General features: G+C 46.2%; 1 protein-coding gene across 1 annotated transcript in view; it reads left to right on the forward strand.

Moving 5' to 3' along the window:
* ANXA13 (annexin A13) overlaps window positions 1–12,886 on the forward strand; it is a 52,346-nt gene extending 39,460 nt beyond the window's left edge. Inside the window, exons 8-12 of the mRNA XM_069466016.1 lie at window positions 766–834; window positions 1,679–1,780; window positions 6,035–6,110; window positions 9,717–9,829; window positions 12,365–12,886. Coding sequence (XP_069322117.1) covers window positions 766–834; window positions 1,679–1,780; window positions 6,035–6,110; window positions 9,717–9,829; window positions 12,365–12,484 — 480 coding nt within the window. The 3' untranslated portion in view covers window positions 12,485–12,886. The remainder of the gene's footprint in view (window positions 1–765; window positions 835–1,678; window positions 1,781–6,034; window positions 6,111–9,716; window positions 9,830–12,364) is intronic.
* The last annotated feature ends 1,803 nt before the right edge of the window (window positions 12,887–14,689 follow it).

Here is a 14,689-nt window from a genome sequence, read left to right on the forward strand (position 1 = left end):
ATATGCCTGATGCCCCTGTCTTCTTGCTGTCAACCACAGACCACTCTCAGTGTCTAAACACCATCTGCAGCTCCCTGCCACGTGGCCCCCATGGGCAGCTCACAACATGGCTGTTTGGTTTCTTCCAGGCCAGCAGGAGCTCAGCTCTCTGACTTCTTCCATCTCTGAACTTTCAAGAGCTCACCCAATTAGGTCAAGCCCACCCAAAGTTGTCTCCCTTTCGCTGAACTCAGTTGATTAGGAACCTGAATTGCATGTGAAAAAAATCCCCTCTGCCTGCGAACATGATGTAATCACAGGTGTTACATCTCATCACAGTCATAGGTCTCACCTGCACTCAGGGGAGGGGGGATTATACAAGGACGTGGGCCATTGGGCGTCTTAGAATTCTGCCCACCACACAGTTGGAGACCCATGACCAACCCTCGGGTTCTTTAGCACTAGGACCCCGAATGGTGAAATTTGATATTTTGAAACAAAGACTACTTTCTTTCCAATGATCTCACTCTAGGGGACATCACAGGTTGCTGTCAGCCTGCTCCGAAGTCAGTGGCGTTTGTGAGTGACTGGTTTCTACAAGAAAAGAAAAAAGTGTTGCCACAGAAGCTGCTCTGTTTTTCAGTTGTGCCCAAAAGATGGCAGCAAAGAGCAGACCTTGCTGCGTGGCCACCCCGCTGCAGTCACCCTGTTCTCCAGGACTTTCTCTTTTTGCTTTCTGTGGTCAAGCAGGAACCCAAGTTAATAACAGTGTGTCAATTTTTCTAGGCTAATCGTGATGAAGGAGATGACGTGGACAAAGATCTAGCTGGTCGGGACGCCAAAGATCTGTATGATGTAAGTGTGCAGATGTGCCAGTCTCCGCACATTCTTTTTTAAAAAATTTATTAGAATTATTTCCAGCAACCGTATATTTCATGCAAATGAGAATTTCTTAGGAAACAAGTATAACCTTTAAGAAATAAAGCTATGCTTAGATCTTTATAGATCAGCTGTCTCCAACCTTTTTGACACCAGGGACTGGTTTCGTGGAAGACAATATTTCCACGGGTGGTTTTGTGATGATTCAAGCGCATTACATTTATTGTGCAGTCAAACCTCTCTGCTCAGCTCCACCTCAGGTCATCAGGCATTAGATTCTCATAAGGAGGGCACAACCTAGATCCCCACAGGCACAGTTTGCAGTGGGCTTCGTGCTCCTATGAGAATCTAATGCCGCTGCTATTGATCTGACAGGAGGCGGAGCTTATGTGGTGATGCAAGCGATGGGGAACAGCTGTAAATACAGATGAAGCTTCGCTTGCTCGCCCGCCACTCACCTCCTGTTGTGCAGCCCAGTTCCTAACAGGCCAAGAACCAGTACCAGTCCACAGCCCAGGGGTTGGGGACTACAGTTATAGATCATACAAACAGTCTTCATAAGCCCAAATGAATGGTTCCTATTCTTATACTCTGGGGTTAACCACATCAGATCCATGTTGGAACAAAGAAGGGTATAAATAATATAAATAAATATGTGAAGTATATTTGTGAGTTAGAAGCTTAAAGAGCTTAGGCAACCCATCTGACTTCTATTCAGTGCATATTTTATAATTTCCTGCAAGTGAGGCCTGGTCACAGCACTATATGTTCCGTCTTTTTGCAAAAGTCTTTTTCAAAATGTTTGCACTTGACCCTCAAGGCAGGGGAAGGCCGCTGGGGCACTGATGAGCTTGCCTTCAATGAAGTCCTGGCCAAGAGGAGCCACAAGCAGTTGCGAGCCACCTTTCAAGCCTATCAGAGTGTGAGTAGTGAAGTGCTGGGGCGAGAGAGTTCACTTTGAGACGTCTTGAGCTATTTCCAAAAGAAGCCAAGGTCTGGGATCTGGACCTGGGGGATCCTTTACAAGAGTAATCCTCAACTGGGGATGATTTTGTACCTCCACCCCTGCCACAAGAGATATTTGATAATGTCTGGAAACGTTTGGGGTTGTCACGACGGGCAGGAGGCGGGAGCAGTGCTACTGGCATCTGGTGGGCAGAGGCCGGGATGCTGTGAGGCGGTGCACAGGACAGCCCCCACAACAGAGTCGCTCAGACCGAAATGCAGCACCGAGGCGGGAGAGCCGCCTTACGGGAGAGGCAGGGGAAACAAACAAGTGTCCTGTTCAGGGGCAAAGTTCTAGCGTCAGAGGGTCCAGGTGCAAATCCTGGTTCTGCTACTGGCAAGTGACCAAACCTCGCCAACTGCTTTTGTAAAACCAGGGACCATGAATATCACCGTCACACCCTCATACAGTTACTTTAAGAGTTAAATAAGATAAAGGCTCAGAACAGTAGCCAGCATGTGGTGAGCATACAAATGTTTGCTAGTATCATTATTATTCCAGTTTACAGTTGGGCTGGCAGTGCCTACCACTCTCAAGACAGATGTGATACACCTCCAAGACATGCTCCTGAAAAGATGTGCATAATTTATTCTCTAATCCATGATACGTTTAAGCCAGCAAGGTGTGTTAGCTATTTCAAGGCACTCAGCAGTAAGTCCTTCCCTGAAAAGCAGTCTTTTATTGCAAAAGGCCTTTAGTGGAGTATCAGATTTTGGGGGCCTTCTAGTTTATACGTGTAGAGTGACACCCATTCAAAGCATTTCTGTGCCTTGTATCTCATTTCAATTTCACAATAGCTGTTCACAACGTTCATAACGTCGGCTGAACGGCTATTGTGCCTCACAACTGCTGGACAAGGAAAGGCTGTTGAGTAAGCGACCATCTGTAACTCATCAGGACCACACAGCAAGTCGGTAGCAGAAAGTGGACGAGAACTCCAAGATTCCCCAGCCTGAGCTCCTACCTCGGCTGGAGCTGGCCGATCCTCACTCGAAATAGCATTTCCTATGTGTTGCCAGCAGATAAAAAGACCATAAAGCTTTGGAATTTTATCATTACTGTATATAAGCCTTTAGGGCCCACTGCTTTCATATGATGCCCAAAGGCAGCATCAAAGGCAGCCAACCCTGCACTCCCCTGGTCTCTGTGCCTGCTGAGCAGCCTCTAGGGTAGGACTTCTCCATGACCAAGATCCTCTCCCATGTGACGGGGGCCTCAGATGGAGTTTCTGGGTACACCCGAGTGTGTGTGTGTGTGTGTGTGTGTGTGTGTGTGAACTACTGACTACCTGCAAAGACACTCTCTAGGCCAATATTTCAAAGTTGATCCCAAAACAGCAGCATCAGTATCATTAGAACCTGTTAAAAACGAGGGTTCTCAGTCCCTACCCAGGCCTACTGAATCAGATTCCCTGGGCTTGGGGTCTTGCCATCTGTGTGTTTAGAAGCCTTCCAGGTGATTCTGATGCATGTTATCATTGGAGAAGTCGGCTCTAGGGCTACTAGCTCTATGACCTTGGCAAGTTATTAGAGGCTCTGTGCCTCAGTTTCCCCAACTGTAAAATGGGCATAATAGTACCTACTTCACAGGGTTAGTAAGGATTACATGAATTAACAGAAGTAAGCAATTAGTACCTGGCATGCAGTAGGCACTCAATAAACATTAGCAATTGTCAGGAGTCTCCTCATGTGAACCAACACTGCCAAAAATCAGAGTTAAAGCTCAAGTGCATGGTAAGATAATCTATGGGTTTGATGATTCTTTACATGAAACCAGCTGCGAAATGCTATAATGCTATCTACTCATCTATTCCAAAAGCCTTGCACAAGCATCGTTCATCTTAATCCTTATTGTTGATATTTTTTAGTTCACCCTGCTCATAGGACCCAGGTTTTCTGATGTCTCGGACCAAAAGCACAGAGATGCTATCGCAAGATCACTGGAGATGCAGCACAGGCTGTCCTGGCTTAGAGTTGAATTTTAATTTTTGGCCCCAGACCTCAGGGTTTTGCTGTTTATTTGCCCTCTAACCCTTCGGACACTCTTAGCAACCCCAGGCCAAGCGACAGAGCTTCCCGAACAGCTGTATCACGCGGGGCTATTACAGTCCCTAAGTTTACCAAATGTGAAAGACTTATGTAGTTATAAAGCCAAAATAAGTTCCCCAAACAGGGCTCAGCACTAGCAGCAGGTACGCATGCCTACAGCTGGCCTTGCCGCCTCCCTGTCACATCCTTGTCACTTGTCCCCACACCTGTGCGCACTCCTCAGTCCCCACCAGAGGCTTCAGCCCTTTACTGCTGCCGTCAAAGCAAGAGCACAAGGGCCCTGCTGTGGCGTGCTGTCCATTTGGGGGAATGGATTTTGAAAGACTGGAATGTCTCCCCTATTCTTCTAATAACCTCCCTACAGGCACTGCTAGCTGTTTACCTCAAGTCTTAGATTCTTGTTTGGAATCTACCCTCCTAATGTGCTTTTGTATTGAGATCAGAAAGTCTGGTTCTGTCCAAGGAGCCCTTAAGAATGAAGTGTTCCTGTAACCAAAGTGAAAAGCTTGCAAAGGACAGACCCGCTAGCTTGGGCCAGTCGATTGCTTTCAGATTGTGTTCCATGAGCCATAGAGCCACCTCAGTAGCTACCAGGAGTAGGACGGATGGGAAAAGAGGGGCCAATACTACCTCACTGTATCATGTGAATAGCGCCCCCTGCAGTTGTTCAAGGAGGAGACATGAGAGGGCAGGAGCACGGCACTGGTGCCTGGGCAGGGGTAAGGAGCCTGCCACCCGCCCCTGGAGTGGCTCTGCTTTTCTGCTTTTATCTATTTTCTAGGCTGAAATGCTACAGAAAATTGAAAAACCCTGTCCTAGCATGGTGTCAACAGTAGAAACAGAAAACGGTTTAATGTGAGGATATTTTTTTTAGTAAACAAGACCTGTGTGAACAAAATGTCCTCTTGAAGTACAATCTCAGTCTACAGAACAAGAACTCTGTTTCTCGGAAAGTGATACCAGTCGCTTCCAAAATACCAATTCCCACATCAAACCCAAGAAAGGCTGGGGGCCACTAAGGAAGGGACAGGATCGAACCCTGCCCCACTTCTTTCTAATCTAGTTCCCACTGCCACACACCAAGGCCTCTAGGGATGCAAACAAGGTGAGGAGACCAAGCACGAGAGCATTAAGTCTGGACCCTCCTCCCCCGATATTATGCTTGCATGGCACAGCATATTTTGTTTACCTGTGTTTTCAAAATAAACTATAATACATAAACTCCACTGGTATATATTCAAAATCCCCAATTCTTTATAGAATCAATTGTGTCATATCCTCAAAAGACAATTTCTAAGAGAGAAGTTTCAGTATTTCTAATGCTTAACTGCATTTCCTCAGACTCTGCAAAGCACTCTGCTTTCTCTTTACTTGCCTGCCCTGAGCTTGGCCCAGGCAGTATTTGTGTTAAGGATAGTCACAATTTACTCAGAACTTCGGCTTCTGTAAATATTTGGAAGGAAACTTAATGTGTAATGCTGTGCAGAGCGACACGTGAGCCGGTGGTGAATATAGGATCATTTGGAATCACCCCAGAGTGAAGAAAGTGGCATTCGGATGTGGTCAGCCCCCCAGCTTCCCGCCCTTGCAGATCCACCCTTTCGGGAACTTTAGATCAAGTCCTCATCATGAAGTTCACAGCCCCTACTTATTTCACCCACACTGTAAGTGACTGAAAGTTCCCAATCCCAAGGCAAGGGAGATGAGCAAGGTGCAGATCAGATTATTACAGCTGCAGCCTGCTGCGACCTCAACACTGGGAAAAAGGAAGAACACACTGGAAACTAAAGTACTACATAAATATAAAAAAATTGTTGTGACTGTATATATTAATTGTTCCTCCACTCCCTAATTTTACAGTTGAGGAAACTGAGGCCGAGCGAGTGGCATTGCCGGGGGTCAAATCCATTAGCGGTCAAATCTGGACTAACTCAGCGATGAGGCCCCCTCTCAGACGAGTGGCAACCGCCCCAGTCCTGCAAGGCAAGAGTCAGGATAGGAGTTCCTTGAAGCCACCGGGCTAAATCTGGAAACATTGAGTGCTTTTTGTAAGTGACAACCAAGAGTGCCAAGGCCAAAAGCAACCCTGGAATAACGGCTGGACTTTGATTTTTCTCTCCAGCTCATCGGTAAAGACATGGAAGAAGCCATTGAAGAAGAAACATCAGGAGATTTGCAGAAGGCCTATTTAACTCTCGGTAAAGTAAAGTTAGGAGAGTCTCTGTCTTAGGTTGGGAGACCGGAACCAGACTCAGACAGAGGTTTGCACGAAGGAAGCTTTTGGGGAATGGTTTGGGAACAACACTACTAAGCAGCATTGGGCAAGGAAGAGAGTGAATGTGATGTGGTTGCAGCAGGGGTTCGCCAGTCCCACAGGGTAGCTCTGAAGCCGGGATGCCCAAAGTGGAGTGAGGGGGCCAGGCCGTTGCACCCCACATCAACCAGTCATTGCAACTTTGGGTAAGCCAGCTCTCTCCCTTGGAGGGAGATTCCTAGGAAGGTAATCAGCTGTGAACAGCAGTAGGCAACCCTTGAATGAGTGCCTCTACCCCGAAGAGGGCATCTAGTGGCATATCACAGTGTCCATTACAGTTCCACTAAGATCATGGGTCCCTGAGAGCAGCTGTCAACAGCCTGGGACCATTATTTCGTTTTAGGTAGCCTGATGGCTCATTGGTTTCCTTTTCCATTTGGTTCCCTCCAAGGTTTGCAAAAAATGAGGTCTGTTTAGAAAGAGCAGAGGGAGATGAGATCTTGGCAGTGCCAGGGAAACCCCAGGATGTCCTCTCCAGGTGTTGCCTGAAGGCAGGAAATAGCAGAGAGATGGGCACAGGGTTGTGTCTGGCAGGCTCCTTTTTCCTCTCTGCAAGACCTGGAATGAAGGCTTTGTCCATTGTCCACACTCCTGGGTAAGGAGTCCAGGGCACCATCCCAGATGGCACAAGAAATGGAGAGACATACCCTCAGAAGAGGAGGAACCAAACAAGCAGTGTTGGGAGTTAAAAATGTGCTCCAGTTGCCAAACTCCTTTGTTTGGTTTTTTGGAATATTTTTTTCCAACAATGTCAGGAATTGATTTTTTTAATCCATCCTCATTTTGCATTCAAATTAGCTGGACCTCTACTGTGATGTACGGAGGCCTAAATGTCCCTAGTGTCACTCGTGGGACACCCTGGATATATACATGAGCCCTAGTGTGGGATGACTGTCCTTATGTCTTCAAGGAAGACTCTCTTAAGTGGATGGAGGGGTCTGCACATGGCCTGGTTCTGAGGCCTCAGACCCTTGCTGTACTGCACTTGCAGTGCAGAGAATCAGGAAAACACCAGAGTGTGGTCAGAAGATGGTAATACAGCCATTCAATGATTTAACATTTTTTCAGCACCTGCCTGGGCCCAGGGATTGTGCTAGGTGTGAGGATCAGAAGTAAATAAGGCCCAGTTCTTGCTCTTAAGGAGCTTAAAGTCCAAGGTGGATACACACAAATCAACAGATCAGGCTAAAGATAAAGATAAAAAACAAACAGACAGAAAGCAAGGAGGATACAGAGAAAGGAAAAGACAAGCCCCTGGGGTTGGGACCATGAACTGCAGGAGCTGACTGTGCTCCAAAAGTAAAAGTGATTGCAAAGGACCTTGATGGCTGGGTGCGGTTGCTCACGCCTATAATCCCAGTGCTTTGAGAGGCCAAGGCAGGAGGATCATTTTGAAACCAGGAGTTTGAGACCAGCGTGGACAACATAGCGAGACCCCATCTCTACAAAAAATTTAAAAATTAGCCAGATGTGATGGTACATGCCTCTCGTCTCAGCTATTCGGGAGGTGGAGGCAGGAGGCTTCCTTGAGCCCAGGAATTCAAGGCTGTGGTGACCTATGATCGTGCCACTGCATTCTAGCCTCGGAGACAGAGCAAGACCCTGTCTCAAAAAAAAAAAAAAAAAAAAAAAAGACCTTGAGAATAAACCACACAAAGAAAACATGACTTTATGATAACTATATTTTCTAGGCATTTCCTACCGCACTCCCACCTAACTCATAACAGCATCTAGGAGGAGGGGCTGGGGCCACGTGACTCCCACCCCTTGCAGCCTCTAGAGCAGCAGTTCTCAGAGTGAGGTCCATGGACCTCCTGCATCAGAATCACCTGTTGTAATGCAGTCTCCTGGGCCCTACTCCAGGTCACTCATTGAGAACCTCCAGGAACGGAGCCGAGCCCAGGAACCTGCACTTTTACAAGCTGCCCAGGCGATTATCTTGTGCTCAATGATGTTCAAGGAGCCCTGCTCTGAAGGCAAGGCAGAGCAAGATACAGAGCACACGGCTGGCTGCCCTGCCCTCCCCTGGCCACGCACAGTTTATCCCACATCTTCCCTGGCCACCCCCACCCAAGCTTTTGAGAGATTCCTGCAGCTGCTAACAACAGACCTTGTTCCCCAGGCATAGAATACATACAGTAGAAATGTGGAGAGTTTTCTTTCCAAAATATCAGGAAGAAAGAACATCAAGAGAGGAGACTCCTACACAGGTACGAAACACACTGGCTTTAGGCAGGCAGTGATTTCAGCATCAAGTAGAGCTGAACGGGAGAGCACCTTCAGGCAGCCTTTGTGGAGGTTACTAGCTCACATTGTCTGGAGACCACAGTAAGTCTCAAACATGCTACTTCCCAAGGTAGCACGCAGGTTCCCGCCACCACCACCAATCTAGCAGCCTTTGGATTGTTCTTAGGAGAAAGGGATCAGACATTTCAGTATGGGCTTTTCTTTTCCACTGAAACTCTGGTGGCTGCTGTGTGGCCTATAAAAGGAGACTGACCACCCCCACTCTGCTCCCCTAATCCTGCTCCTCCCCTTGCTCCTAAACATCAATCACACAGGCAATCACCTAGGAAACGAGAGCCCCATTACAGGACATGTTAAGCTTGCACATTCCACATTTATGCTGAATCTATTATTTATTATTAATCACTAACATCCAACAATTCTAAGTGTTCTAGAGAAACGTCAACAACCTAAAGAGTGATGTGTTAGTCTAGGTGGATCCATGTGAGCCTGGGAGGAGGGAGAGGAATAATGACCTATTCCCAGGAGTGGAGCTGCACCCTGTCTCCTGGTGGATGAGTAGAAACCGGGCTTCATTAAACTGTGCGTAGATCAAAGCTGGCGGGCAAGGGAGGCCCAGAAAAGAGCGCATAGCAGCACCACAGGAAGGCGATCTTCAGAAAGGATCAAACCTTTCAAGCCCCCGTCCCAGATCGCACACTAAGAAGATCGTGGGGAACCTGGAAAAGATTCAGAGATGAGGCTCACAAAACAAACCCAGTGAGGACAAAGGGTAGGAAGGTTGTTTAGCACAGGAAAGCAGGCCACGGTCCAACCGAATAAATTTCCGAGATTACGAAGTTTTATTACTGGAGGTTGCTGGCCAGTCTGTTTCCCCTCAGAACCCCGCTCCAGCACCAGAGATTTCACTTAGATACGGAAAGTTATTTCTGCTGGAGAGAGTCATGCACTTTGCAGGGAGAGTCTGAGGACGCCGTAGCTCCCTCCTCCAGAGGCTCTTCAGGGGACAGGAGGGGTCTTCTTCATCTGCAGTGGCTGTAACCCGGCTCTGCTTGAAGACCCAGGTGCCCTGACCGAGGGATCTTCCAAACCTCATTCCACAACAGCATGAAGTCAGCTCCTTTCAGCCCTCTTCCTCACCATTCAGTGGGTTCCCAGGGCAGCCAGGTGACACTCAGAGAGCCTCCATGTCACTCAAAACAGCGTAAAAGCCTCACATTCCCTTTCCCTCTGCCCCACCCAGTGAGATGTGCCCGGGACCGAGAGGGCTATTTTGCTGAGCGTCTGTACAAATCCATGAAGGGTGCGGGGACAGATGAGGAGACGTTGATTCGCATCATTGTGACCAGGGCCGAGGTAAGACGCACTCGAGGACAAAGAGTCTGCTTCAACTTCTCTTTTTCCCACCACTGATGTTATCGACAAATAGTTTCTGTTAAGGGCCTATTTACAGAAAAAGTAAAACAGAGACGGTCCCTGCCTTCCCAGAATTTGTAGAAGACATTGTGCTCTGGTTCAATTTGGTTCTTTTTATAAAAATACAATAATGATCCTTGCTTCTATTTCTGTTCTCTGTGGCTCCGGAGAGCTCGAGGCGGTTGCGGAGGGGACCCTGCGGGGCCGTTGTGAGGGAGCGCAGCTAGGCACCGCTCCGCTTTAAGGAAAGCAAAACAGACACCTCAAGGAGGTCACCCAGCTGCAGAGACAATAAGCAAATGATTTTCTAATTCCAGAGCCAGGCCTTTATGTAGTTGAGCACACCACAGAAGCACGATTTTGCACAAGAAACACATCAGTATGAAACAATATTTCTTAACCTTTCTTTTAAAAATTATTGTCCCCTAAGGAGCCTTTTCAGACACTTTATTTTCCCTAATTGCCACCCCCCGCAAGAAATTTTAACTCCACAGATAATACTATATCTCTTTTTATGTACCATATGAATATCAGTGATTTATACATAAAAAGGTTAAGGTTTGTTTTTACCCCCTAAGAACCAATTTTCAGCCCCTCCTGAGATCACGCGTATAAGGAAGGGAAGGGGTGAGTGGCCAAAAGCTGAGGCGCAGCACTCAAGATTCCCAGCCAGTGCTTTGGGATATAGGGACACAGACAGGCACACAAAGGAAAGGGGACACGGCATGTCGTCTGCAGTAGGAGAAGCCTTGGAGAATGAAGTGAAACTAAGCGCTTGAAAACCACAAACATCTCCCCTTAAACAAATGTTCAGTGAAAGGGGAGAGATACCAACCCAAGTTCTGATCCGTGGCTTCTGGACAAATAATACTTAACATCTGACACTGTTTTTAAATATAACTTCGCAACAAGACAGTTCTTCCGTTTTTATTTCTATTCCTGGAATTTCTCCTCCTCCTCCTCCACTACTCATCTTTTTCTTTTCCTATTAAAGTGCATTTCTCCCTCTCCTCCCTCTTCCCCTTTGCCAGTCTCTCTGCTGCTCTCCCACAGTTTCTCTCCTCTCCTTCCCTTATCTCTCCAGGTGTCTGAGTTCTCTGCATCTCTGTCTCTGAGCAATTCCTGAGCCCCCAGCCAAAGTCAGAGAGGTCCTGAGGGTCTCCAAGGGGACAGGTTGGCAACAGGGCAAACCCCCAGGGAGATTGGATCCACCCAGGGAGAGGGCTTGTCAGGGTTCCGGGCTCACTCTCATGTGGACCATGGTGTGTTTTATTCCAAGATGCTCTGTCCCACCTTGGAACTGATCACACACCCTGGGTTATCTCATCATGCGAACAGTTTACCCAGAAACCTCCAGGCCCAACTACATATAGTGTTAATAGTTTGGCTCGATCTCCTAATCCCCAAAGCCGCATAGTACTAGGACAGAGCCCTGGGGTACCCCCTCTGCCAGCACTGGGCAGGCAGCCAAGCAGAGGGCACCCAGGCCCAGGGAGAGAGGGACAGACTCCATCCCCACCTGTAGTCTCTTTCCCCTGCTCAGCATCCACTTCAGACCATCCCCCCACCCCCTTCTGTTCTCACCATCTCTCTCTCTCTCTCAGTCCAGCCTCTAACTGGGGCAGGAGAAGAAAGAGCCAGATACCTGAGCCACACTTCGTAGGTCTGAGGTGCAAGCTACAGTCTAAACCAAATAAGAAAAGAAAAACTCCTGGTTAAAGAGAGCTCTTTGCTTCTTTTATGAGACTCTTAGTGTTCTATCTGGAATTATATCTTTTATATCTTTTCTGGTGCAAGTTCTCCCTTACTGGGTTGTAAGGATCTTTTGGCAGAGCAATCTTTCCATTTGTTTTTCTCCTGAGCCCTATTCCCACTTTCAGGACTTTGTTTTTGTGGTTTTTTTTTTTTTCCCCCAAACTTTCAATGAATTATATTCAAAATAAGTCCTGCAAATTGATATTGATTTGAATTTTGTTGACTGGCACTAATATCCTCACTGATCAAGATATGAGGCAGGAAAATGCTTAATTTCAAATCTCTGTGTTGACAATTTTGTTAACCTTATCAACAGGGATCGGCAAACCATGGCCTGCAGGGAAAATGAGACCCACTGTCTGTTTTTGTACAGTCCTGCTACATAAGGATGATTCAGTTTCAAATACTAACTGTAACATACTCAAAAGAAAAAATATTTTGTAATGTATAAAAACCACAGGAAATTCAAGTTTTAGTTTCCATAAATCAAGTTTTGATGGAACATATCCACCTGCAGACACCTCTGCGACCTCTGGAGAGCTGACTTCAGCTCTTCGTTTCTCATCCACAAAATGGAAATAATAATATTAATAGCTCTACCTCAACATTTTGGCATAAATGAACAAAGGACTGCAGTGTAACATGCTTTGAAGTGGGCCTGCCATTTATGGTGAACACACTGTAATGTTATTGTCCCCATTGTTGTTATCTTTCCCACAGGTGGACCTTCCGGGGATCAAAGCAAAGTTCCAAGAGAAGTATCAGAAGTCTCTCTCTGACATGGTTCGCTCAGACACCTCTGGGGACTTCCAGAAACTGCTCGTGGCCCTCTTGCACTGAGCCAAGCCAGAGCAATAGGAACACAGGGAGGAACCACCTTTGTCAAGAGCACATTCCAAATCAAACTTGCAAATGAGACTCCAGCATGAAAAACCCTCATGTCCTGGTTTATTTTCTTGGTAGCCTAAGCAGTGCAGCCAGGCCAAGCTGTTTACGTTAAGGGCGGCCATGTCAACATGCTTGGGCAGGTCACCTTGAACGCCGGCTTAGCTTAGCAAGTATCTGGGCTGCCTCTTAACTTTCCTTTAGCATAGTAACTGAATGCTTTCTAAGCACAGATGAAATCAGCAGTTGATGAAAAGACTATGCATTTGTAATAGCATATTTAGAAGACTATGCATCACATAGAGGTGTGTATGTTCTGGGTAAAGATTGGCTGGTTAAGGTACAGGAAAGACAAAATTAAACAATTTGTTAATTTTCCTTCTGCATGTTTAATTTATAAGCCTCAATATTAAGTAAAGTTGTGGATTATGTCTCCATTAGCTACTTTCCCAAAGACTGGCTTAATTAGTTTAGGCTCTTGTCCTAGAAACATATGACTTGTAAAATTCAAACATATTTGGGAAATTTAAACAGTTACATTTATTAATAATTACGAAGGACAAGGAAACAATTCACTTGCTTATATGAAATGTAACTAAGGGTAAAATCCCTAATTGCTACCTGATTCAATTGGGTTTTCTCACTTCTCTAGACATTTGATGTATTCAAGTCTTCCTTCTGATCTTCGAATGCAATTAGGCTGAGCAAAGTGCCAATAGGATCAAGGTCGAAGGTCTACCTCTCAAGCGGATTGGTTCTGCACCAGTAGAATCTCTGTTCCAAGGTGCTGGTCTCATAGCCACGTGTTGCTAGACGTAGAGGGATCTGTAAAGAGAACTTGGACCCTTGGTCCAATAACCATAGTTATCATGCATTGGATGACTATTTGTGCCTGCATTACTATGTGGCATAATTTCATACTTAATCCTTCCCACAGCTCTATGAAGTTAATATTACTCCCATTTAGCAATTGAGGAAACCGAGACATTAAGTAATCTGGCTAAATTCATTCACAAGCAATAGTATTAGGATTTGAATCCAGGGCTGGCTGACTCCAGAAATCACGCTACTCATCACCTTTCATGGAAAAATAACTTGAAGTACATGGGAATGGGTCTGTATTCATTCACCTGCTTAATTCCCTACTATTTGTCAATTGCTGTGCTGGGCTCTGGGGATACGAAAATAAGTAGAACACTGAGCACCCTTGGGCAGTTCATTCTCAGGTCAATAATGTAGGCAAATGTCTCCTTTGTTCAACAGAATGCTGTAAGTCCATTAATAAGGGAAGGTAAAGGGCTCTACCCATGAGCAAGAAGAAACACACAGCTCTGCATGGGGGAGCTTCACAGAGATGCATCTGTGCTGGGTTTTGGGGAATGCGTAGAAGCTCTCCAGAGGAATAGAGGAAGAAGGGCACAGGCAGGGGCTCAGAATGGTGAGTGGGCAAGATGTGCTCAGGTGGTGAAATCCTCTCTCCTGGGGCAGAGATGTGGTGAAAGGAAGGAGTGGGCTGGGGCCGTAGGAAATGAGGTTGCTGAAAATAGGTTCAGATCACACCAGCGATGGTTTTGCCTGCCCCAAGCGTGGGTTTGGTCCTTTGGGCCATGGCAGTCACTGGAGATGTTTGAGTGGGGAACATGACCAGATTTGGACTTGAGAATTGCTTTGGTGTCTGATCAACATATAGCAAATAGCCCCAACGCTCAATCTATAGATGGTGTCTGGAATAGATGTCATGTGTGCCTTTTGAGTGGCTAGAAAATGGTGATTGACAAATTAAGATGTTATGTTAACATTGGTGTCTTCAATATCCTTCCTGGTTTATCTACCTAACAGTCATTGTCATCATTATGAGATTTAACACATAGAAAATTATTTTCTAGAGCCAAGCTCAGGACAAAATATACTCATGTTTACTCATTTGTTGCCAAAGCTGGTCTTTGCTTTTATAACCAGAAACAAAACAACTTGTTCTTGGGATCTGAGCTCACGGTAAGGGCAGAAAAACAAAACGATGGCCTGAAAAGAGATCTATGAAAAACAGACATAATTTGAGATCACTGATGGCCATAATTCACATGAGGAAGAGTGAGAAGGTATTTCATGGGTGGAGAAACTGAGGCTGAATAAGACAGAGATGCAAAGTCATTTGCTCAA

Source organism: Eulemur rufifrons, chromosome 3, assembly GCF_041146395.1.
Source record: "Eulemur rufifrons isolate Redbay chromosome 3, OSU_ERuf_1, whole genome shotgun sequence".
Classification (NCBI taxonomy): domain Eukaryota; kingdom Metazoa; phylum Chordata; class Mammalia; order Primates; family Lemuridae; genus Eulemur; species Eulemur rufifrons.